Source organism: Tursiops truncatus, chromosome 11 (assembly GCF_011762595.2).
Source record: "Tursiops truncatus isolate mTurTru1 chromosome 11, mTurTru1.mat.Y, whole genome shotgun sequence".
NCBI classification, from domain to species: Eukaryota; Metazoa; Chordata; class Mammalia; order Artiodactyla; family Delphinidae; genus Tursiops; species Tursiops truncatus.
In genome coordinates, this window is record NC_047044.1 from 4784146 (window position 1) to 4807976 (window position 23831).

The window sequence follows — 23831 nt, forward strand, 5'->3', positions numbered from 1 at the left end:
CGCCCGGGACTGGGGCTGCACCTCTTTTCATTTACTCCCCAGCCTCCTGCTTTCAATACAGCCTGTACCAGATGATCCCCAACCGTTGTCTCTCGACTCCAGCCTCCTGCCTCTGACTGCCCACCTGACATCCCCACACGTCCACGTGGCCTTCTCTCCTGGGCTTCCCATCCGGTTCTCCACCAGCCCCTTCCAAACCCGTCGGGGCATCCTTGGCTCCCCTCATTCCCTCACACCCCATGCGTGGTCCCTGGATGAGCCCCGATAGCTCTTCCTTCAAAACATGTCACAGTGCCACCACTTCTGTCCACCCACGCTGGCCCAAGTGGTCCAGGCCACCAGCATCTCTACGTGGCTCAGTGCAGCAGAGCCTCCTAATACATCTCCTGGCTTCTGCCCTTGCCCCTTTCCATCTGTGTTAGCACAGCAGCCAGGGGCATCCTTCCATGCGATCCTGCCCTTCCCCTGCTCGTGTCCCTCCCCCTTCCTGCTCTTGGGGGAGGGGGCTGGCGCTAGCAGCTGCACAATCCCAGGCTGCCTTGCGTGGAAGGTGGCACGGCTGCTGGCAGCTCTGGGATCACGTGTGGTGGGCTCTGTGGTCCCCAGTGGCCTGTGTACAGCAGCCAAGACAATCAGGTGTGTTGACCCCTCCCCATTTCTAGAGGGGGGATCTGATTGCAGAGGCCAGCTGGCATAATATCACACGCTGCTACAGTGACTGGTTCCGGTTCCGGAAGTCACTGGGCCCAAGCCAATGACGCAGGCCTTCACTGGGCCACAGTGAGCAGTTCAGGACACTCCAGTTGGTGGGAGGAGCTGGACTTTGCCTGGAAGATTGGGGAAGAACAAATCCTGCTCTGTCCTTTTCTCTCCCCCAACTTAGATGAGAAGCTTAGTGCACTGGGAATAGCAAGAAGCCATCCTGTGACCACAATGGGATCAAGGCTTGGGATAAAACAGAGATGGCAAGGAACTGGGTCCTTGGTGACCTTGCAGAGCCCCTGGATCAAACCCACCCGGGGGGCCCACACTTCCTCCAGACTTTCTCATTAAACGCACCAATAAATTCTCTTATTGTTTGAACTAGTTTGAATTTTCTATTTCTTACAACCAAAATGCCCTCTGATAAAATATCTTTATACCTTTTAGCTAAATTACAAAGAGTTTCTCTCCTGACAGCATTAGCAGAAAAAAAAAAAAAAAAAGCCCAGGGAAGCCCTGGATGACTGAGCCCAAGACACATGACCATTCCAGGGATAGGAAGGGAGTTAGACAGACCAGAACTTTATCCTCCCCAAAGTCAAGACAGTCAGCTTCAAGCCAGTTGTGCTAATGGTAGCCATGAACCATGAGGCTGTTTGCTCGCTGCAGTATCTCCAGTGTCTAGCCCTGGGTCCGGCACATGGTAGCCACTATCCCCAATCAGTATGAATGAATGAATGACCACTGTTTCTCTCTACCGTCACTCAAGCAGCTGCCTGTTTCGTGCAAAGAATTTGTAACCATCCTAGCACATGGGCCTGTTCACCTCACACAGCACACTTGCACGTTATTTGTACCTTCCTTGCTCCCAGTGGACTTTGGTGGTGAGAAAGCGGAAGCATCTATGGTACTGCCTGACCTCTAAGTCTCACGCATACCTGAGCCCCCCTCGATGGATCAGGAAGGGGGCCTATCTCTGGGTCGAAACTCTTCTTCCCTCTCAAAACTTGACAAGGAAATCGAGAGGATGCCTAATGCCAGGGACTCACACTTGATGGGTTTCGTCTAATGCTTTGCGCTGGTTTCTCTTTTCCTTTTGTGGAATGTAAACACCTTTTATTATCAGTGTCAGATGGGTCTCATGAAAGCCGGACAATTTGCAGGTTTTCTGGTTCAAAAAGCGACTTTGGACAGAAGTAAGAGAAAACACGCCCCAGATGGTCTACGGCTGGCAGAGTAATTCCGTGGTATCAAGACATGTCAGGGGGAATGCCACCCTCCTCGCATTTGTGTTTTGTGAAAATCTCATACAAATTCCGCTACCATAGCTTAGTGATATTTAAATATATACAATAAAGCAATCATACAGAATGATTGTCAGGAAAAGAATGCAGGTGTATCCTGCCTTTCATAATAAAAGGAAAAAGAAGTAGAAAGAAACTGTGAGACCCAGTCCAGCTCCCTTTTTGGTTCTTCTGTTTTTCCCCAAGCACGTCTAATCAATAACCCACCAGTTAGTCATTTCCTTTTGTAGCTATAACAATAACTCCTTGCATTTCAAATGCTTTGCGATAGAAAAGAAAGAATAATAATGCAAAATGAAGGAATTACATCTGAATGGTATTATTCTCAGCTTTATTAAATTTGCTCTCGGTACAAATGTTTATGAAGTCGGAGAGCTGCTTTTCCCCCAAGCAGCAAATTCCACATCAATAAGCAGTGGGGGATGGGAACTTGAAGGAAGGAGGAAAGAAAGACCCCTGGTCCCTGGTCTTGGACTTCTCATTTGTTTTTTCCCAAATTAACTCTCCCTGCCAGCTGCTTGAGCCAAGACGTGGTCTGCTTTGAACCTTATTAAAACCATGAAACCAAAATAGGTTGAGCCAGAAGGCATCTGGGAGATCGCGTTCCAACCCTCCCCCTTAAGGGCGCAGACCAGCGAGGTAAGGGGTTTTCTCTGCTGCTGCGTAGCCAAGCCAGGAACCCCAGCCAGGTTTCCCGACTCCCTGGCCTCCTATCATGTGCCCTGGTCCAAGTTTTAGAGCAAATGCATTTGGTTGTTAGCGTCGACTGCAAACGGCAAACCACTTCTCTGCAAACTGAGTACAACCCACATGCACACTCCACGATGTCTTCTGTGATTGCTTGGACCTAATTGTTGAAACTCTTTCGATCTGAAACTGAGCAGGTGACATTCTTGATGCCTTTTTGACATCAGGCTGGAACGCTGGTTGTGCCCCCTGACACCGTGCACCTTTCAAATGCCCTTGTTCTATTGGGATTCCCTGTCCTACCAGTCTCTCCACCCGAGGTGGCCAGACCACGGGTTTACCCAGAGTCCTTTGCAGTCAGGACCCAGACATTGACTAGGCTCCACCACTGCGACCTACACCTTAAGAGAGGAGGTGGCCCTGCAATTTATTATGGGAAAGGGCAGCCTCGGATGTTCAGCTGGGGGTGGGGGGTGGGGTTGACACTGCAGTGGGTACAAGTTTAAATACCTGGGACGTGATTGCTATTGGTGCTGGTGACAGTTGTGGGTTTGGTCCAGTACAACCGGAGCATCCTTGTGTGGTGGGAGCATCTCTATGTGGTAAGCACATCCCTGTGTGGTAGAAGCATCTCTGAGTGGTGGGAGCATCTCTGTGCCATAGCAGCCTCTCCAGGCAATGGGAGTATCTCTGTGGGGTGTGAGTATCCCTGTGCAGTGGCGTGGTAGTGGCAGTTTTCCCACCAGGCCTGTCATATGCGACAGTTTGAGGCATTTGGAAGGTAAGCCTCGAGCTTGGCTCTCCCACTTCCTGACAGCTCTAGGAACTCCCAACATCCTTCAATAAACTCCTTCTCTGGGTAATCAGCAGAATCTGCCGCCATTGCTTGCAGATAAGAGCCTTGCCTTATCCTCTGCACCCTCCTATTTCGCGCTACCTCTCCCTCCTCCCCTGCCAAACACAGGCTGACGTAAACCTGTCCCTCCTCCCCTGCCAAACACAGGCTGACGTAAATCCCCGTAGTGAAAAGAGAAATGCCAACGTGAGAAATTCTTCTCGTGATGACGTCGATGATGCTTTACATTTTTATAGCTTTTTGCAGTCTGTTAAAGCAGTTCTGAGTTTTCTGCAAACATGTCTGTCAATGAGGGGAAGCGTTCTTGGGTGAAACCATCAGTTTATTAAGTCATTATCACCTTCAGGTCAAAATCCATTAAGTTCTTGTCGGGCCCCATACATTGTCATCTGCACAGAGTTTCTTTCTTTTTTTTTTTTTTGGTACGCGGGCCTCTCACTGTTGTGGCCTCTCCCGTTGCGGAGCCCAGGCTCCGGATGCGCAGGCTCAGCGGCCATGGCTCACGGGCCCAGCCGCTCCGCGGCATGTGGGATCTTCCCGGACCGGGGCATGAACCCGCGTCCCCTGCATCAGCAGGCGGACTCTCAACCACTGCGCCATCAGGGAAGCCCTGCACAGAGTTTCTTAATCAAGGATGCTTGGTATCTCGGGGTTTGTGATCTTACAGCCCCTGCTCTGCCTGTGTCCATAGTGTACAGACTAGCAGAGAAATATCATCGGTCACAGAATATTACATCTGGAAAGAGCCTCACTATGGATGAGGAATCTGAGAATGTGTGACTGGCCCAATATTACACAGCAAGGTAGTGACCAATTCAGGATCAGAAGCCTGGGTCCTGGCTCTGCCCACGAGGGGGACGCAGCACACATAAATAAATAAATAAAATGCCATATGCCAGCATCAGCCTTCTCCCCATCCGCAGATGACCTTCCTCTAGAGTGTTTGGGAAAGAGGAGTGTATCAGTTAGTCACGCCAGGTTATGCTGCAGCAATAAATATCCCCAGTCTCCTGGGCTTACACCAAACTGGTCTACTTCTCATGCACGCTGCCCGTCCACAGCCCCCTGGGACCCAGCCTGCCGGAGCAGCCCCATCTGGAGAGTGCCCATCACCACACAGAGAAGAGGAGAGCTCTGGAGGGTCTCTGCCTGGCAATGAAAAGATCCAACGCCAGAGGGGCCCTCTGCTCAGAAGTCGCCGGCCAGAGCTGGTCACAGCACCCCACCCAGCCCCAAGGGGACCAGGAAGTGTGGCCCTTCTGTGTGCTCGGGAAGCAGGGAGCAGGAGACCATTGTGATTTTAGGGACTTATCTTGAGTCTGTGCCCGTTGCATCCCTGGCACATGCTCCTCTGTCCAGCAGCCTCCCCACTTCTCCCAGCCTCCCCAAGAGTACTGCCCACTCCACTGCCGGACACGCCTGAGCTTTGGGAACACGGTTCCCTGCTGGAAGGCTGCTCCCCTCCACTCGGGCCCTTGCAGAGGGGCCCACACGGGCCGCCCACACTCCCCAAGGCAAGCGCTGCGGAACTGCAAGGAGAAAGGGAACTCTTCATCCCCCCTCCCCCCTTCTTCCTTTCGTTCTTGTGTGTGTGCACGCGTGCGTGTTTTAATGTGGTAAAATACACGTAACATAACATTTACTGTCGTAACCACATCTAAGTCTACAGTGAGTGTTGTTAAGCACACGGACGTTGCAAAACCGAAACTCGGGACTTCCCTGGCAGACCAGTGGTTGAGGCTCCGCGCTGCCAATGCAGGGGATGCGGGTCCGATCCCTGGTCGGGGAACTAGGGTCCCACATGCCGTGTGGTGTGCTCCCCGCACCCCCCACCAAAAAATGTTTTAAAAAAAGAAAACTGAAACTCTGTCCCCATAAACACTGACTCCACATCCCCTCCCCCTGCCCCTGGCCCCCACCATCTACTTTCTGTCTTGATGAACTTGACTCCTCTAGGTGCCTCATGTAAGTGGAATCCTACAATATTTGTCCTTGTGACTAGCTTGTTTCACTTAGAAAGGTTCAGCCCCGGTGTAGCACATGGCAGAATTTCCTTCCTTTTTAAGGCTGAGTCATATTTCATTGAATGGATGGACCACATTTTGCTTAGCCACCATCCACTGATGGACACCCTCCCCTCCTGCATCTATACATAGTTTTCATTGCTGTCCCATCACATCAAGGACTGTGTTCGCAAGAATATAGGTCCTGGGGACACACACACACACACACCCCAACAGCCAATTTCCCTTCCTCCCTCCCCCCCAACCCGGCAGGAGTTCCCGACTCTACCAGCAATGTTCCTGGAACCAGCTATCCCTTGAGACTGTGGGCCTCTAGGGTGGTGGGCAGGGAGCCTGTATCCTGTGTGCCCTTTACTCCCTGAAGGGCTGAGTCCAGCTCCTCTGGTGGGGAGAGGAGGCCAGCAGACACTGGAGGGCTTACAAGGCCCCAGCGGAGGGGAGTGTGGAGGTGGGTGGCAGGGTCTGGAGTGCAGCTCTCGGACTCCCCGCTGCCTGGGGAAAGCACTTGGCAAAAGCGACGGCTTTGTGCTGGCTAACTGACCTCGGAGTGGCGGTCAGCCTCTCCGCGACAAATCGGCTTGTCACCAGCAGAGGTGGGGACTGTGCTGACGTCACACCCAGCGGTTGCTAGTTCCATTCATCGCCACCCCGACCCCGGTCAGCAGGTGACCTGCAGGAGATCTGTCTACTGATGAGTTAATAAGGCACCACCAGTCACACATTTTAAAGAGACCTTCAAGGTTGTACGTCAGCATAGTTGGTTTCCTCGTCATCCTATGCGTTTTATTGTGAAAACACTATTCTAAGACTGTGTCCCTGGGCTTCCCGGGACGCCCGAAGGAGATACACAGGGCAGGTCAAGACCCCCCCGAGGTGGAGAATGGCCCCCGCTCAGTGCTGACGGGGAGTCCCCAAGTGTGTTTTTTAAATAACATCTTTTTCACTTCCCCCAGATCTCCTGGACGTGCAGCTCTCCGGGGCCCCTCATACCCCCTTCACCGTGAGCACATCCTCTCCACAGCGAGCACCCCTGCTGCAGGTTGCTGGACGGACGGGACAGACGTCCTACTCTGACTACAAGGGATGTTCTGTCATCTGCTTTTTGGCTGTTAAGCCTGAAGTGCTGTCGACTTTCATTATTTAGCGGGACCTTCCATTCCAGATGCCTTCGGAACACCCGCCTCAGACCCCGAGCACAGCCAGCACAGCTCACAGCACGCAGACCCCCAGCATCTGGCTGAAATGCAGATCCAGCATCAGCAGGCGTGGGCTGGCCTGAGACTCTGCATCTGAGAGGCAAAGGCGAGCGTGGTCATCAGGGTCCCCTGGAAGACCTACAGCAAATAAACCAGAAAAAGACAAAAACAGTGAGCTGGTCTCTTGCACCTCAGCCCTGGAGATGCAGATGGACCATCCTCTGAAGAAGGCTCCCCTGCTCATGCTGAGGCCGGATCAACCTTCAATTAACTGAGCAACCAGCGTGTGCTGGGCACTGACCTGGGGCTGAGGGCTCAGTGGGAACAGGGCAGGGGGGCCTCCTGGCCACGTGGGGCTGCCTTCTTGTGGGGGGAAAAGCTGATAACAAATTCATTTCTTCCAGAGGGGTCTCCCATGAGCTAAAACCTCCGAGCCTCTCTCGGGCTCTGGTCCCTCCAAGGCAGATGTAGTTTATCCACCGTCTCTTTCCACTCTGCTCTGAAAGAAAACCGCACCACATAAGCTTCCGACCGCACAGTCCCTGTTTCCACCCTTAATTACAGAGTGACAAGTGCCGTGAATGGGTGGGGAAACAGGAGGTGGGGAGAGGACTCGGGGGTGGGAGGCGGGTAGGCCGGTGGGGCGGACACAGGGCCATAGGCTGGCCTTGGCCACAGCTAGCTTGGGGCTTGGCCTGAGCTCCCTGGTGGCCAAAGTGAGACACGGTCGGTGATGTGACCTTCATTGCAAGGTTTGGGTCTCGGCTGGGAAACCTGGGCTCCATCTTAAACCAAGGCCCATACGGCTGCGCGTGACGGTTCTGTAGATTGGGGAGACCAGCAATAGCTGGTTTTCTATCCGAATTTCTGTGTTCCCTGGTCCTGATTTTTCATTTATAATTTACCAATTTATAGCAAGATGTTTCGATGTAGAGTTCCTCAAACATTTTTCGAACAAGAGTGGGTTCAACACATGGACACGCTCAAAGCCCACCTTGATGGGATACCCCTTTATGGGGGAGCGGGGGCAGCCCCAGCTGGAGGCCCCGCCTGGGTGTCTGGAGCTGCTGCGGGACCCAGGCTCAGCAGCCACCCCCTCCCCGGGTTCTGTCTCCCCACTGCTGGGAAGGCACGGCTGGCCGGTGTCTGGGGCTCCCCTTCCGCCCGGGGTGGAGGGATTGGTCAAAGAGCTCAGGGCCCCCCACAGACAAAGGTCATGCCTGGGCGTGGGGCCGTGTGCCAGCAGAGTCCCCAGGTATCAGAGCAGGCCCAGCAGCCCACGAGGTGGCAGTGCTCGATAGAGCCCCCGACACTCGGGAGGTGAGGGCAGGACAGGGCCCAGTGCCGGGGCGGTGGGGGGGGCGGATAGAGCCCAGGCAGACAGCCCCCTGCTACAGCCTCTGCCCTTTGCCTGGTCCTTCCGTCTCGAGGGGACCCTGCCCATAATACTCCCCACCCCACCCCAGGCTCAGCCGGTCCCAGGCCTATCCCGGGTTCCGTAAGGGAGCTGGGAGCCAAGCAGGGCGGTTCAGGGATCTCAGCCCCATCAGCGCAGCTGAGTGGCCACATGCTCGTTGGTCCTCAGACTGGGGACGGGCTTCCGGCCCCATCCCCCACCTGGCTCCTCCGAGGCTGGCTCACTTCCGCTCTGCCGGCCACGCCCCTGGGCACCTTCCCGCTGCTGAGGAGCGACGAGGCCCCGTGCAGTCAGTACGTCCCAGATCAGACCACGAAGCTTCGCTCCTACCCTGCCATCCCCTGCGCACCCCTCCCTGGGCTGGAGCAGGGGCTCCTGGCTCGCTTTTCCCACTCGACAGGAGGAACTTGTCCCCCCAGGTGGCTCCCCCCACAGGCCCCCGTGGGCTGACGCTTCTCACCAGGCGCCCACCTCCCTTCCCCGACCACCCGACTCCCAGCAACCGCCAATCACCGGCTCACGCGCCCTGGGTCTGTCCTGTTATCTGCTCGTAGGGCACCCACGCCCCACCTCCAACCAAAGGTTAACTCCACGAGAGGGGAGCCCTGGGAACGGGGTCCCCGCCTAGCCCGGAAGGCCCCCTCCAGAGGCCCAGAGCCGGCCCTGGGAACCTGAGCCCTCTGGGAGCGGGAAGGGGAGACCCCAGTGAGGCCGGGTGCAGCCCGAGGGTGAGGACCCTGGAGGAACGTCCTCAGGGCCTGGCATCGCAGACACAGCTCGAGAGCCGGGCAGACAAGTTTTATTCCACCCGCTTCCCACCCACGGCCACGCCAGGCCGAGCGAGGACGGGCTGTGTGGAGGGTCTGGGACAGAGGTGCACACAGGAGGTCACGCTGTGGCCCGAGGCGAGTGGGGGGCGGGGAGGCAGTTCTGCCACCGACCCTGGGGGTCTCTCTGGGGGCCTGGCCGAGCTGAGGGGTTCACAGTCTGCATGGTGTGGACACTGGAGGGCTGAGCAGGCTGGGGTGCAGGGAGCGGCCAGGTCTGCTCCACGCACAGGAGGCTGCCCTGCACCTGCTGAGCCCCTGACGCGGCGACGGTCTTTTCGACAAAGACTCAGGAATGCCAAAGTGGCTGAGGCCGATGGGGGACTGGACGGGACAGAGTAGAAAACTCTCGCACTCACGCACCGCACAGGCGTACACGCGGGGTCAGTAAAAACACAAGGCCTGGGTCACACGACACTCTGCCGGCCCCCTGCCCCCTCAGACTCAGACGTGCCACAGCCGCCGCCCCGCCCAAAGTCAATGAAGATCCCTTCCGAATCCGAGTCGACCGACTCCAGGATCTGGTCCACCAGGTTCTCGGGGCTGGAGGAGGCCGGTGAGCTGCGGGCCGGGCCTGGGCCAGGCTCAGGGGGCTGCGCTGGGGGGTACAGTCTGCTGGGGCAAGGCCCCGACGGGGGCGCTGGGGAGGGTCTGAAGGTCCCAGCAGGGTCCTGGCCGGGTGTGTCAGCAAAGCCCTGGGGCTCGGGGCAGGACGTCATCTCGGAGACCGAGTGCCTGCGGATGCCCGTGCCGCCGGCCACCGCACCCTCGGCCTCGTGCTCCGCCACGGGGTTCAGCAGTGGCGTGTTGTAGCTCTTGGACCGCACCACCGGGTTCTTGGCCAGGATGTCCCCCGATCGGGAGCGGCGCAGGAAGTGCTTCTCTGCATACAGACAGACAGACAGGGCATCAGGCAGGGGGCCAGGGTGGGGCTGGCCAGATGCTAGGGAACACCCACTGCAAGCACCTACTTTGCGCCCAGCTCTGCAGGAAGGGACCGCTACAGGGAAAAGCCCGACCGGTGTAGATCCTGCTGGGGCAGCCTGGAGGGGAGTTGGGGTTTCCACCCCAGCTGATACTAGGTCCAGCCCTACGTGACCTCCTTCTCTCCTCAGTCTGGCCTCTCAGCCTGGAATGGGGGCGGGGGGCCTCAAGTCAACCGCCTGGGTTCAGACATGCACCTTGCCAGTGACCTATGCACGTGCCTCAGTTTCCTCACCTGCGGAAAGTCAACAAACCCAAGCACTTGCTAAGGGCCAGCACTTTCTTAGGCAGACACAGCCCCTGTCCTCAGAGCTGGAGTCCTACTGTGTGTGTGTGTGTGACTAGAAACTCCTCTGGGTGGGCCACAGGTCGGGCAGTGGCAAGTGCCCGGATGGGGCAGCACATGAGGTCAGGGCTGGGGTTTATTCTGAGTGTGGGGGGTGACCCCGGGGGTGGGAGAGGACGGATATAGGGGCAGGTCTCAGGCTCCCACTCAGGACCCTGCAGTTCCAGAGTTGACCGCCAGGTGGCAGGGCTGAGCGGGATGAACCAGAGGCTGTCCTGGACCACAGGACACAGGCTCCCTCTTTGCCTGGCAGGGGTCTCGGTGTCCAGGGCCACACAGACCTCAAAGTTCCTCCAGCTGCTGGAGCCCCGCCGGAGCTGGGACATGCTAGCTGGGCAAGTTTTATAACTGCAGGTGTGTGGGCCCTCTGGACGAGGGGACACTCCTGATGAGCTCTCGTACCGCTGTCCCCTTGGTTCTCTTCATGCATTTCTTCCCAGGCCTGGATCCTCCCTGCCCTTCAGCTCTCAGTCTGGCCTTCCCTGAGTTCCCCGCCCATGGCCCTCATGTCACCTGGGCACTGGTCCCCTTGGGCGCTCATCTGGGGATGGTTTACTCATTGGTCTGCCTCCCCTGGTGGACAAGAGCAAATGAGGGTGGGGCTTGGTCTCTGCTGAACCCTCAGGACCAAGAACAGGGGCTGGCGCACAGTAGGTGTTCAGTTTACAGTGCTGAACGAACCGACGGGGCCAGGCAGCCCCAGGACGCCCAGCCATGCCCACTTCACAACCCCTCCACACCCCCCGTGAGTCCCCAGGTAAGCCAGGACTTCTTGGGCTCCGGGCCTTTGCACATGCTGGGTCCTCTCCCTCGTCAACTCCTGACTTTCAGGACTGAGCTCGGAGGTGACCTCCGTGGCGGGTGCGGGGGTCTCTGCCGGGCTCTCAGGGGAGGCACTGCAGCACCACTTGTGACGTCAGCCCTTGAAGGAGGGACCCCACGTGACCCGCCCTCTGCCCGGTGCCCCGCACACAGCACGGCCGGTGGATGCTCAGGTCAGGTTTGCCGTGGCTGCACATCTGGTTCTGCATGACTCCCCTGGGAGGCCTGGGCCCCCGACCGGGCAGAGGTGGATGGGGCCAGGGGTCACCCTGCTCCCACCCACGCCCAGGCGACGCCTACCCAGGATGCAGGAGTGTGTGAAGGCACCCTCGCTGGAGTAGAGGCCGTAGGTGCCCAGGTAGGGCGACACCACCTTCTGGATCAGCGTCTCTAGGCGCAGGTAGTCCTTGGTCACTCCCCGGGACTCGTGCACCCCCTGCAAGAGGGAGGGGTGCGGGGGTCCGCTGGTCGGCCTGTTCCCTGCCTCCCTAGCCCAGCCGTGCTTAGCTCAAAGGCCACCACGAATGGCGCCCTCCCCCTCCCCCGGGGTCCTGGCCCCCAAGGCGGTGGCCCCGCACCCTCCCTTCTCAGCCGTCTCTCGGGTTGGGGCCTCTGAGCCACCCTCCTGCTTTAACGCCCTCGTGGCTGCCCGCTGCACACAGGAGCCCGCGTGGCTGGGAGACCATGATGCCTGCGGGAAAGGGGTCTGTGGCCAAATTAGGCTGGGCACCCTGCATCTCCCCCTCGGGACAGTTGTGTGTCCCCTTCCGTGAGCTGGCTTCCCAGAGGCTCTGGGCAGTCCTGGGGGGCCAAGCTCATTCACCTGGACCCGCACCCTCACTCCCTCGCCCCAAGGAGCACTGTAGGCAGGACAGGCTGCCCCCTGGGCCAGGCCCAGGTCCAGGTCTGTATCCAAGCTGAGTGGTCAAGGCCCGTCCATCTGATAGAGCCGCCCCTCCCCCTCCCACACTGCTTCCCCGGCCAGGCAGCGTCCAGCGCCTCCCAACACCTCCCCTCATTCATAGCTTTGAAGGGTTTTCCACCCCTCCCATTTCACTGGAACCAAAGCCTGGAAAATGAGGCTGCCCACGGGACAGCCGTGGCCTTGTCCACTCAGCTGTGAGCTGACCAGGAGGCAAGCTCTGGGTCCCCAGCGCCCCCGGCAGAGGGCCGGGCACACAGCAGGTTTTTAGCGAGTGCTTGCTGAACGAATGATGTCTCTGAACGAATGAATCATCCCCAAGGGGCTGCCAGCAGTTAAGAAGCAAGATACACCCAGGTTAACGTTGAACGACGATTCAAGACAGCGAGAACCCAACTCTGTGCTGCCTACGAGAAACCCACTGAAACTATTAAAGACACACACAGACGAGAAGTAAGGGAGTGCAGGACTGTATGTGAGAACAGGGATCACAGACCACGATAACACAGATCACAGCACGAGGAGCCATGTCGATTTCAGACAGGACAGACTTCAGACCAAAGCAATCTATCAGGGATAAGGAAGGGCATTACCTAATGGTAAAGAGGTCACTTCTCCGAGGTGACATAACAATCCCTAATGTGTACGGACCTAACACAGAGCAGGAAACTACGGAGGCAAAAAGTGACGGGGCTGCGAGGACAGAGAAATCCATCCTCCTAGCTGGAGGCTTCAACACCCCTCTCAGAAACAGATCCAGCAGGCAGAAAATCAGGAAGGACACAGATGAACCCAACACCACCATCAATCAACTGGATATAACTGACATCTATAGACAACTTGTCCAATGGCAGAATCTAGATTCTTCTCAAGCTCACGTGGGACATCCTCCAAGACAGACCACGTTCTGGGCCATAAAACACACCTCGACACATTTAAAAGAACAGAAATTGTACAATGTCTGCCCTCAGACCACCAAGAAATTAAACCAGGAATCCGTAACACAATGATAACTGAAAACCCCCAAACACACGGAGATTAAACAACTCCCTTCTAAATGACGCAGGGGTCAAAGAAGAGTTTTTAAATATTTTGAATTAATGAAAATGAAAACGCCAACGTCCAAATTATCAGGATGCGTCGAAGCAGTGCTTAGAGGGAAATTTATAGCACTGAATGGATACATTAGAATATAAAAAGTCTACAAGCAGTCTTGTAAACTTCCACCTTAGGAAACTAGACAAAGAAGAGCAAATTAAGTCCAAAGTAAGCAGAAGAAAAAAAATAAGAATCAGCAGAAATCAACGGAATTGAAAACAGAAAAATGGATGGAGAAAATCAACAAGAGCAAAAGCTTTGAAAAGATCAATAAAACCCACAAGCCTCTAGCCAGACCAGCTACGGACAAAAGAGAGAGAAGACCCAAAGGACTAACGTGAGAAACGAAAGCGGGGACATCACTACAGACCCACGGATCCAGCTGTGTTTGGACAAGGAGGGGGTGCCCCCGGAAGTCATCCAGATGAACCTGGAGGAGCCGCCCCCGCCCCCAGCAACAGTGCCATGGATGAGGATGGCGTTACTGCTGAGCTGTGCTGGGCGTTTCACAAACGTTGTGTCCCTTCATTCCCAGCATTTGTTTGTGGTGTCTGGTCTCTGCTCCCCATTGCCCGGTGAGGAAATGCGGGCCCCGGGGCTGCATTATTTGTGTACCACGCTCAGATGCAGGGCTGGTACTCAGCTTCTGGGACCCCAGTGAGAAGGAGCTTTGATTCTGCACGTGAAGCATGGGGCACATAGTAGGCCCTCAAAAGATATGCTGACCAGTAGCTGTGACCTCAGATCCATCTGGGACTTGAAAACAGTGGGGACAAGTTCACCGCAGGGCTGGGACAAGGCCATTCAAAGTGGAGGCCAAGGCGAGAGCAAAGGGTTGTGGCTGGGGGTAGGGGTCGCACCCAGGAGGGATAGAAGGACGCTCTGGGGGAAAATGGGGCCAAGCCCAGAAGCTGCATGAGGCACAGCGACCACCAGGGGGCAGCACCACCCCGGCCTGGCCGCCACCCGGGTGCTGTTCATGGGATCAAGATGAGACCTTATTCCTTGGCTTGAAATCCCAGCCTCATCACTTCCCGCCCCCAAGAGGAAGTGCACCATGGAGGACTTTGTGTCGATTTCTCCTCGTTATCCTTCGAGGAAACAGGCCGAGGGATGCAATGTCCCGCCAGTCGCTGCCCTGCGTGGCCGCCAGGACGACCACCGGCTCCCACCGAGTGTAGCCCCTCGACCCTTCTAACGTCCACATTCATCAGCCCCTTCTTTGCTCTGGAATCTTCAACCAGCTGCCCTGGGCCCCAGGACCAACCTCACAGACATAAATTTAGAAGGACTTCCACGTGCATGGGTGGGTTCAGGACAGTGAACAGGGTTGGGAGCCTGTCAGCCTCAGGGAAGGCCAGGCTCCCAGCCATCACAGCTCCGGGCAAGTGAGGACTCTACTTCCCCACCTGTAACATGGGGTTGTCCTGGGGCTGTGACAGTGAGACAGGCTGGCAAACTGTAGGGTGCCATGCCCGCCACAGGGCTTGGGGCGCAGCAGTTTGCAGAAAGGTCCTTCGGAAATGTCTGGAACTGCTGTGGGGAGCGGGAGGCGGTGGCCCCCAACCTCAGTGACTGACCGATGGGGGAGTAAAGGCCTGGCCCCGCTGCCCTCGAGGGACACTCTGTCCACACTCCTGGGCTCCCTGTGGGCTCCCGGGCCGGCCTTATTGTGAAAGAACCCACACCTTCGTCCAGCTCCTTCTCAGCCCCCGCTGCTTCCTTCTCCCTCCTAGGTTTCTCCTGGGAGTCCCTCCCCACCCCCGCCCTCCCCCACCGTTGAGAAGTCACGTGGCCCCACACCCACATCTCAGGCTCTGTCCCCGGGGAGCCTGGGACATGCCGCCTGTGCCCGTCACCGGGCTGAGCGCAGCCCCCACGGGCCCCGCGCACCTGCAGCACCAACAGCATCTGCACGACGGCGGGGGGCACGCGGGCGCGGGCCCGGGCCAGCGCGTCCTCCAGCTTCACACTGAGGGTGATGATGTTCCGGAAGTGCAGCAGAGCCAGCTGGCGCACCGACGGCTCCTTGCCCTGCAGACGTGGGGGCCGCCGCTATCACGTGAGACCCTTGCTCCCCTGCCCCCACCAGTTCTGGGGCCAGATACAGGGACGGACCACTGACCGCCAGATCCCCTTCCACCCCGTCCTCCTCCCCAGATGACCCTCGTTCTGCGGAGAGAGGGCCCCACGCGGCTCCCTCAGGCAAGGGAAGGGTGGCTGTCACGCACAGAGCCCCTACTGCGGGCAGGGCACGGCCTACTGTGTGCTGCTAAGGGCTTCCCAAGGTTCTGAGCATGGAGCTGTCCTTATGCCTGTCTTGGGGGTGGGGAGCAGGTTCTGGGAGGTCCGGGGGCGAGCGCAGGCGCAGATGGCCCACACGTGGCAACAAGGGCAGAGGTGTGCCCACCCCCAGGCCGGGATCGGCTGTCCCTGTGGCCCAGGAGCCGCTCACCTGCACCGGGTAGAAGACGGCCTGCAGCGTGGGCAGCACGTCGCTGAAGAAGAAATCCCAGGTCTCTGCCAGCGAGTCCAGCAGCTTCTGTCCTGTGGGCACAGGGACCGTCACCATTACCCCAAGGGGCGCCGGCAGATGCTTCCCGCCTTCCCAGGTCGCGAGTCACTTCTCCTGGCAGCAGGAGGACGTGGGAGCTGAGGGCCGGGCCCTGGAAGGCCCCCCCACCTGCCAGGGTAATGGGCCCGGATGCCCAGCTTCACCCCCCTGAGCCTCAGCTGCCCCACTAATAAAACGGGGCTGTAGCAGGGCGAACCCCTCAGAGCCGACAGGAGGAAAGGAGATGAAGCAGGGCCTGGGGCAGAGAGGTGCCAGGGGGTCCGTTTCCTCTGCACACAAACCCTACAGGCACAGCCCGACAGGCGCTCCACTCACACCCTTGTCTCATCCACCCTCCCCCTCCTTCCGCCCACCCATCGGTCTGTCCCTCTGTCCACCTGACAGACATTCACACAGCAGCTATGCTGTGCCAGGCCTGGCACTGGGGACCCAGCTGAGCCCAAAACTGCTCCAGTCTCACCACGTGACAGGGCAGCGGGACAGTGAACAGCCACCCTGGCGAGGGAGGAGTGACCCCCAGCGAGCAGATGAGGTGCCTGGGCCTCAGAGGTGCGGGTCCCTGCCTCGAGGGCCTGCGTCCCCACCACCCAGGCTGCCTGCGGTGGGATCTGGGGAGCCAGGGAAACCGCATCCAACAGCAGCAATGGTCCCAGGCACGAGGGGGTCACGCAGGGAGAGCTTCCTGGAGGAGGTGATACCCAAGCTAATTCAGGAGGACCGTTTTGCCTGGTGGACTGAAACCCTTGGCACATGAACCATGGAAGTACACGTGTGGAAAGCAGGCATTTGGACAAGCTCTGTGGGCCTTTCTGCCGGCTCTGGGGAAGCAGCAGCGCCAGTCACAAGGTGGACAGACCCTGGAGGTGGGGACAGCTGAGGTGCCCCCCAGCCGGCTCTGCACTCCCCCAGGAAACGCCAAGTGCTGAACCCTCAGCCCCTCTGCCTGGAAGGAGCGGAGAGCTGGGATGAAAGGCTGCTGGGTCAGGATAAGCAGGCCTCCGGGACATGTCGCCGAGGCCTCTGCTGCTTGGAGGGACCCCACCTGGAAGCCAGACTGGCGGTTGGCTGGAGAAACACGGCCGTGGTGGCGGGCATCCCCAGGAGTGGAGGGGCCAGGGCCACGGGCTGGCCAGCCTCCCAGAGCGCACCGCCCATGCCCGACTCCTCAAGGTTTCCGTGGGAACCAGGAGGTCGGTCAAGGGCCTTTGCCTCTTGTGCTCCCTTTTCCTGGGCTCTGAGCCCCCCAACCCCTCCCCCCCATAAAGCCCCCGGGTCTGTGTGGGTGCCGGGCTCTGGGAGGGGAGCCTGGTGGGGGTGACCGTGGTGAGGGCGGGTCCACCTTTCCATGCAGCCCGTCTGCCGGAACTGGAGCACCCTGGCTGGCGGCCAGCTCCTGGTCCGACCGGGGGCCCACAGCCCACAGCGGGCTCTATGGAACCCAGGACGGTGGGTGCCCATCACCCGAGGAGCTCTGCCTGCATACAAAGGTCCCTTGAGGTCCCCGCCATCACCGGCGAGAAGAAAGGCGGCTCAGTTCCCCAGGCGGCCGTGGGGCGGCTCTGGGCGCGGGCCAGGCGGCGTCTGCGGAGCGCAGGCTGCTCTCCAGCCCGCGGGGCGGAAAGGGGATGTCGTACAGTCCAGGCCCCGCCAGAGCCACACGCCGACCAAGGGGCCAGGAAGCTCGGCTCCGTGTCCTGGCTGGGCTCTCTGCTGCCCGGGAACTGCGGTCTGGGGACACCAGGGTCGGCAGGGGTGAGTCAAGCACACGGCGTCGAAGTCCCGCCCTGGGGCCCCAGGGGGTCCCTCAGCCCGAGCCTCAGTGTGGTCCTCTGTAAAATGGGCGTGATCAACGTGTCCACACTCAAAGGCCAAAAGCTACCCTGTAGCAAGTGCTCAGCTGTTAGCCTGGCGCTGACTAGCGGGCCCGCGTGGTCTGAGGCCGCGCCGACGCTCAGGACACACGCCACCCAGCGGCCGTGCCCTTGAGCTGGATCTCCCAGGATGGGGCGTGGGTCAGCCTGTCTGTCTTCCTTTCTTCAGTCCGACTGTGCAGGCCCTGGGACGGAATGCACCAGGCTGATCTTAGCTCAGATCTTAGTGGTGACCAGAGGGCAGTCGGAAAGGCCACAGCAGGAGCTTGGAGGAGGGTGGCCAGGCTCGGAGGAGAGCGTGTGAGGGCCGTCGCAGTGCAGTTTGGTGGCCTGACCTTAACAGGCTGGGATTCCTGCAGGGCAGGCAGAGCCCAGGGCCCGGAGCCTGCAGAAACCCTGGGCTCCCCCTCGGAGTCCCAGAGCGTCCGGCTGCTGAGAAGCTACCCCCGCTGCAGCTGAGCCCACCGAACCACCACCTTGAATGTGGCCCCAGGGAGGGAGGCCTCCACCTCAAGGCCCCTCCAGGCCTCCCACTTCCAGGAATCACTGTGCTCGGGTTCAAGGTCTTGCTGGAGGCTGGAGGGGGGCAGGTGGCTATGTCCTGGGCTGCCCCTCGTGGGGCTACCCACCACCTCCAGCAGAGGCACGGGCTGAGGACATGGCTGGCCGCAGGGAGTAGTCTTAAGGGAGAGCTCTCCCTGGGACCCGGTAGTAGGCAGAACGGGGAGGCTCCCAAGGCAGCTCCTCGGGGTGTGATGTCAGCCACTGTCCCCACTGCACTGGCTGAAGGGGGGCAGATGTCCTCTCGATGTTTCGAGGCCTGACTCAAAGGCTGCCGCTTCCACGCAGCTCTCCCTGACTGCCAAGGTGGAACTAGCCCTTCCTTCCCCAGGGCTTCCCTTCACTTTGACATTCATCACAGTGGACTCTCACTGTCTGGTCCATGTCTGTGTCCCCAGCTGGGCTGTGAGCCCCTGCCAGGCAGGGCCTAGGTCCATCTCCAGGTCCCCAAAGGCTACCTGGGGCCTGACCTGTAGTGAGCACATGGGTGGAGCCTGTCTAACCCCCTGTGCTAAGGTGGGGACAGAAGGAAATGACAGTCTGTGGCTGGAAGGGAACTGGAGGCCGGGCCCCCTGGCCCCCAGCCTGGGGCTCTGTGCCTGTGCCTGAGGCCAAGGGCGGTTGGATGGGGTCGGTGCTCCCTCCTGGGTGGCCTGGCGGACACGGCCACTGCGGGCAGGACTCCACCAAGCCACACAAAGCGCCTCTTCTGCTAAGGTCCCAGCTCCCCTGGGCCGGAGCTGGTGGGAGGGCAGGCACTGCCGGAATGTGCTGAGCCTGCTGGCTCGGTGCTGCCCCCTCCAGGAAGCCCGCCCGGACGCCCAGCGGCCTGTGCCTCCTGCCCCCACGTCTGTGGTCCTCACAGCCCTTCTCAGGCTCCTGCCTTGGCTGCTTCCCCTCGACACACGCAGAGGCGGTGCAGGAGGAACACAGGACACGGGGCTCTGAGTTACGCTGAGCACCCCAAGCCTCGGTCTCTGCCTCTGTGAAATGGGCTACGACCCGTGCTTCCTGGGGTCACTGAGAACTCGAGGAGGAACCTGGAGCAGCACAGAGAGGAGTGCAGGCTCGGGAGCCAGGCTGCCAGGTAGGGCTGTGGGGCTCAGGCGAGTTACTCAGCCCCTCTGTGCCTCAGTTTCCCCAAGTGTTCAGTGGCTGCAACAATGGAAGCTTCTTCACAGGGTTGTGGGGTGATCTAGGAGTCAGGCAATGGAAACTCTCGGACAAGCCCAGCACAGGGTGAGGACGTGCGGCGGCTGGTGCCTGGTACACAGAGGGAGGGTCGTGACCTGCACAGGGCCTGACACACAGCGGGCCCGTAGCAAGATGTGCCGGTTTGAGCTGCGTCTCCCCCCATAATTTGATTTCTCTCTACACCAACTCACTCCTGCCGGGAAGTGTACACACAGTACTTGTCACCCCCAGCCCATGGGCACAGGGAGCCCAAGGGTTCCGGGACCGGGCACATCCTGCCAGGGCTCTGGGCCTGGCAGAAGGAGACAGCGGCCGGCCAGGACCTCCCTCTCCTTGCTGGGGCCCGAGCTGGGCAGCGAGGCCAGCTGTGACTTGTGGGCCTGCCCCTAGAAGGGCAAAGGGGGTGTGTTCTGGAGTCGGGATGCCCTGGGTTCGAATCCCACCTCCACCCCTTACGTGCACTGTGGCTATGGACACGTTGAGGGCCATCGCTGCGTTGTTCCCCATCTGTGAAATGGGTACAGTGACCCAAAGGCCTCACAGGGTAGGTATGAGCATTAAAAGAGAAAATTTGCCCAGAAAGCCCCGCACCAAGCCTGGGCCCCAAACCCTGGCAGGGAGCCCACATCCGCTGGTCCTCCAGGCGGCAGCTTCCAGCTCTACCTCTTCCCCCGGGTCTAGGCCAGTTCCCCTCCGGTCCTCAAAGATCCTGATGGGGGTTCTCCCAGGCTGCTGGGACAGGGTTCACGGGGGCCAGAAGCCCTCGTGGGCAGTGAGGTGAAGCAGGGGCCTTCTCCCAGACATCCCTCAGCCCTCCTGGGCCCCAGCAAGATGGGGGGCAGATGCTCTTCCCAGCAGGGTCCCCTCCCGGGGTCAGATCTCAGCCCTGCTGCCCTCGAGGCATTGCTTCTGCCCCTCTGGACTCTCTCGACCAGAAGGGCCACAGCACCCACCCACAGCCCCAGGTGGAGCCCATGTAAGGCCACGGCTCCCAGTGGCCACCCCGCGAGCAGCGTGGCCCGGCACCCGGTCCCGGCCACCAGACTCACCTTCGTAGAAGCGGATCTTGTCTCGCAGGATCACCATGCCTTTTGTCAACAGCTGGTTCTGCAAGGCACACGTGGAGATGCTGTCACCGCCCCAGGGGTACCCAGGGCCCCCAAGGCTCCGCCAACAGGCAGCCAAGGCCCAGAGGGGGAAGGACTCACCGACAACCCGGTCCAGTCGTTGCAGAGCTGGAACCTCAGCTCCCCGGGCGCACGTGGGCAACTGACCCAACCAGGCTGTCCCAGATGGGAGGTGGTGCGGGGACCCCACCCTCACCGCCCCCAAGAGACAGGCCAGGCCTGGGCCTCCTGTTTCAGGCTCAGCGGGCGGGCAGGCAGCTGCCCCCGCATCCCACACGGAAGGAGGGACTTTCGGGCAAGAGGGGCCCCGGGACCAAAGGCCTGGCTTGAGCGCTGCCATCACCCACTGCCATGAGGCTCCAACGGCAGCCCCCCTGCACTCTCACCCTGGGCGTGGCTGAGTGACACCCCGTGGTCTCAGCAGCAGTCATAGCAGCCCGAGAGTAGAAACAACCCGGGGACCACAGACGGACGGATGGATAAGCAAGACGTGGTCTCGCCGCACTGTGGAATACTACTTGGCCGTAAAAAGGGATGAGGTTCTGATACGGGCACAACATGGACGAACCTCGAAAACTCTGTGCTCAGCGAGAGAAGCCAGACACAAAGAGCAACGCGCTGTGAGATCCCACTGACATGAAATGTCCACACAGGTAAATCCAGAGACAGAAAATAGACTAGTGGTGACCTAGGGCTGGGGGAGAGGGCAAGGGGGGTTACCCAGCTATAAACATGCGGTCTCCTTTTGGGGTGATGAAAAAGCCCTGGCATTAGCAGTGACGGCTGCCCAACCCTGCGAATACACTGCATACCACTGACCTGCACACGTTCAGCGGGTGTGCAGTATGGTTAGGTGAATTACACCTCAATAAAGCTGTTAACTTAAAAAAAACCAACCCTAAACCCACAGGATGGGAGGAGCCGCAGGCTGGTCCTCACTTCGCCCTCCCCCGGGAGGGTGGGCACGATACTCCGAGGCTGCGTGAGGACGCCCCTGCCTGCAGCATCTCTGCCTTCCTGCCTGTGCGACCTCGGGGGTCCTCTCCCTTCCCCGAGCCCCAGGGTTCCATGTGTTCATCCACTTTGCAAGCCTGCGGCCGCAGCGCCTACCACAGCTCAGCCTCGGCGACACTGGTGCCACGCTAACATCATCACCACGCGGCTCAGGGCCCTGGGGTTTGCAGATGAGCCACCCGTGGGCTCTGGGGACCCACCCCGATGCTCCAGGAGGAGGTGGACAACTAATCACAAAACTGACCTCGAGCCGCGCCACGTGCCAGGCAGGGTGGTGAGTCCTCACCTGCATCTCACCGTATAACCTACCCAACAACCCACACTGGCTAGACGGGGGAAACTGAGTCATGGCCAGGCGGAGACTTTGAACCCAGAGCTCCACGTACCCACCGGGAGCCAGTGGCCCCTACCCCCGCCCTTTCTGGCCAGCTCAGGAAGCAACCCCTCAGGAGAGCACAGAGCACCCACCTGTAGGTACTCCGTGAAGAAGGACCCCAGCTCCGTCTTCAGCAGCTGCCTGTGGGCGGGAGGGCAGGAGTCAAAGACCCCACGGTGCCAGTGAGGGCTGGGGGCCGCCTGCAGCGGGAGACCCGCCCCCTTAGCCCAGTGACGTGAGGACGTGACTAGATATTTCTCTGAAGATACACAAATGGCCAATAAGCGTGTGGGAAGATGCCCCATCGTGAGTAACCAGGGGGACACGAACCCAAACTCCGAGATGGTACTTCACCTGCACTAGTGCTGTTAGAATCAAAACCCCAGGCGGAAAAGAAAAAAGCCGGGCAGTAGCAAGTGTCGGTGAGAAAGTGGGGAAATCGACCCTCACTCACAGCTAGTGGGAACGTAAAATGGTGCAGTCTCTGTGCACAACAGCTGGGCGGTTCCTCAAAAGATTACAGGTAGAGCCGATATATGACCCAGTCATTCCGCCCCAGGTGCGGACCCGAGAGCAGTGGAAACACAGATCCACACAAGGTCTCCTACACAGATGCTCCCAGCGGCGCTGCTCACAACAGCCAAAAGGTGGAAACGACCCAAATGTCCATCGACAGATGACTGGATAAACACAGTGGTGTTTTTCACACAACGGGGTAGTCTCTGGCCATAAAAAGAAACGAAGCGCTGACACCTGCCCCAGCCTGGATGACCCCCGAGTGTGGAGGACCATCACGCTGTGAACGAAGCTAGATGCAAAAGGCCACACGTACGTAGCACGACTCCATTTATATGAAATGTCCAGGATATGCAAATCCATGGAGACAAAGTTGACTGGTGTCGGCCAGAGGCTGCTGGGGGAGGTCGGGTAACCGGGAGAGACCGTTAAGGAGTACAGGCTTTTTTTGGGGCGGGTGAGGAAAATGTTCTGGAATTAAATAGTGATAGTTATACCAGCTTGTGAATGTACTAAAAACCACTGAACTGTACATTGTAAAAGGACAACCTGTATCTTAAAAAAACAAAAGCTATGTCTATTTGGTGGTGGCCTGGGGCTGGGGGGAGAGGAGAATGGGGACTACCTGTCTATAAATATGGGGTATCCTTCTGAGGTGACGAAAAAGCCCTGGAATTAACAACAGTTGCACAACTTGTGAATACACGAAACCACACACACACACACACTCACACACACTCACACACACACACGCGTATAAAATGGCAGAAAACAAGAATGACGGCCAGACATCAGAGCCTTGTTACCCTGCACCATCCCCGGCCCTTCTCATGGCTGGGCAAAGCCGAGGGATGCAGAGGCATATTAGGAAAATGGGGTTCCTGGGGCCCCACCCCTGAGTGGCCACATGAGCCCAAAAAAAGCAGGACCCCCTGCAACGGTCACACACATCAGGCCTGGGAGAGGCTACAAGCCCCTGCTGTGACCGCAGGCAGCCCCTTTCCCTCCCTGGGCCTCGGTTTATCTGTCTGTAAGGGCCATTTAGGGTTGGAGTGGGGGGACCCTGCCCCAATTACCCTTTTACTCCTGCCCCAAGCTGATGAGGAGGTTTGCATATTCTTTTGCTGTAGGGACAGGGTGGCACAGGCCAGGGCGTGAGGGAAAGAGCACAGAGGTGGGAAATGCCTCCTTGCGGCAGCTGTGACCCCGGGCAAGTCTCTCGACCTCTCTGAGTTCCAGCCTCCTCCACTAAAACGCAGGACTAATGCCTCGGCTCCGCAGATTCCCTCAAAGCTGGTCCATGCTGGGCCCCTTCACAAGCGCTCAATTCTCAGCTATTCACAGGAAATGAGGGGTACTCGGCGGGGCTGTGATTGCTTTTCTGGGAACAACACTCCCATCATTAGGCAGGT

At 58.8% G+C, this 23831-nt stretch overlaps 1 protein-coding gene across 10 annotated transcripts in view; it reads right to left on the reverse strand.

Moving 5' to 3' along the window:
- Nucleotides 1-6330: 6330 nt before the first annotated feature.
- The window catches only part of PRR5 (proline rich 5), a 53833-nt gene continuing 36332 nt past the window's right edge, over nt 6331-23831 (reverse strand). For 3 of the 10 annotated variants that reach the window (XM_073788085.1, XM_073788086.1, XM_033865865.2), the window contains 6 exons: nt 21996-22044; nt 20436-20493; nt 15641-15732; nt 15079-15219; nt 11466-11601; nt 8964-9896 (listed from right to left, as the gene is read on the reverse strand). In XM_073788085.1, the coding sequence (XP_073644186.1) occupies nt 9421-9896; nt 11466-11601; nt 15079-15219; nt 15641-15732; nt 20436-20493; nt 21996-22044 (952 nt within the window). In that variant the 3' untranslated portion in view covers nt 8964-9420. Of the gene's footprint in view, nt 6908-7070; nt 7269-8963; nt 9897-10856; nt 10917-11465; nt 11602-15078; nt 15220-15640; nt 15733-20435; nt 20494-21995; nt 22045-23831 lie in introns of those variants that run through there. The other 7 variants (XM_073788088.1, XM_073788089.1, XM_033865868.2 and 4 more) reach the window with 6 other exon arrangements.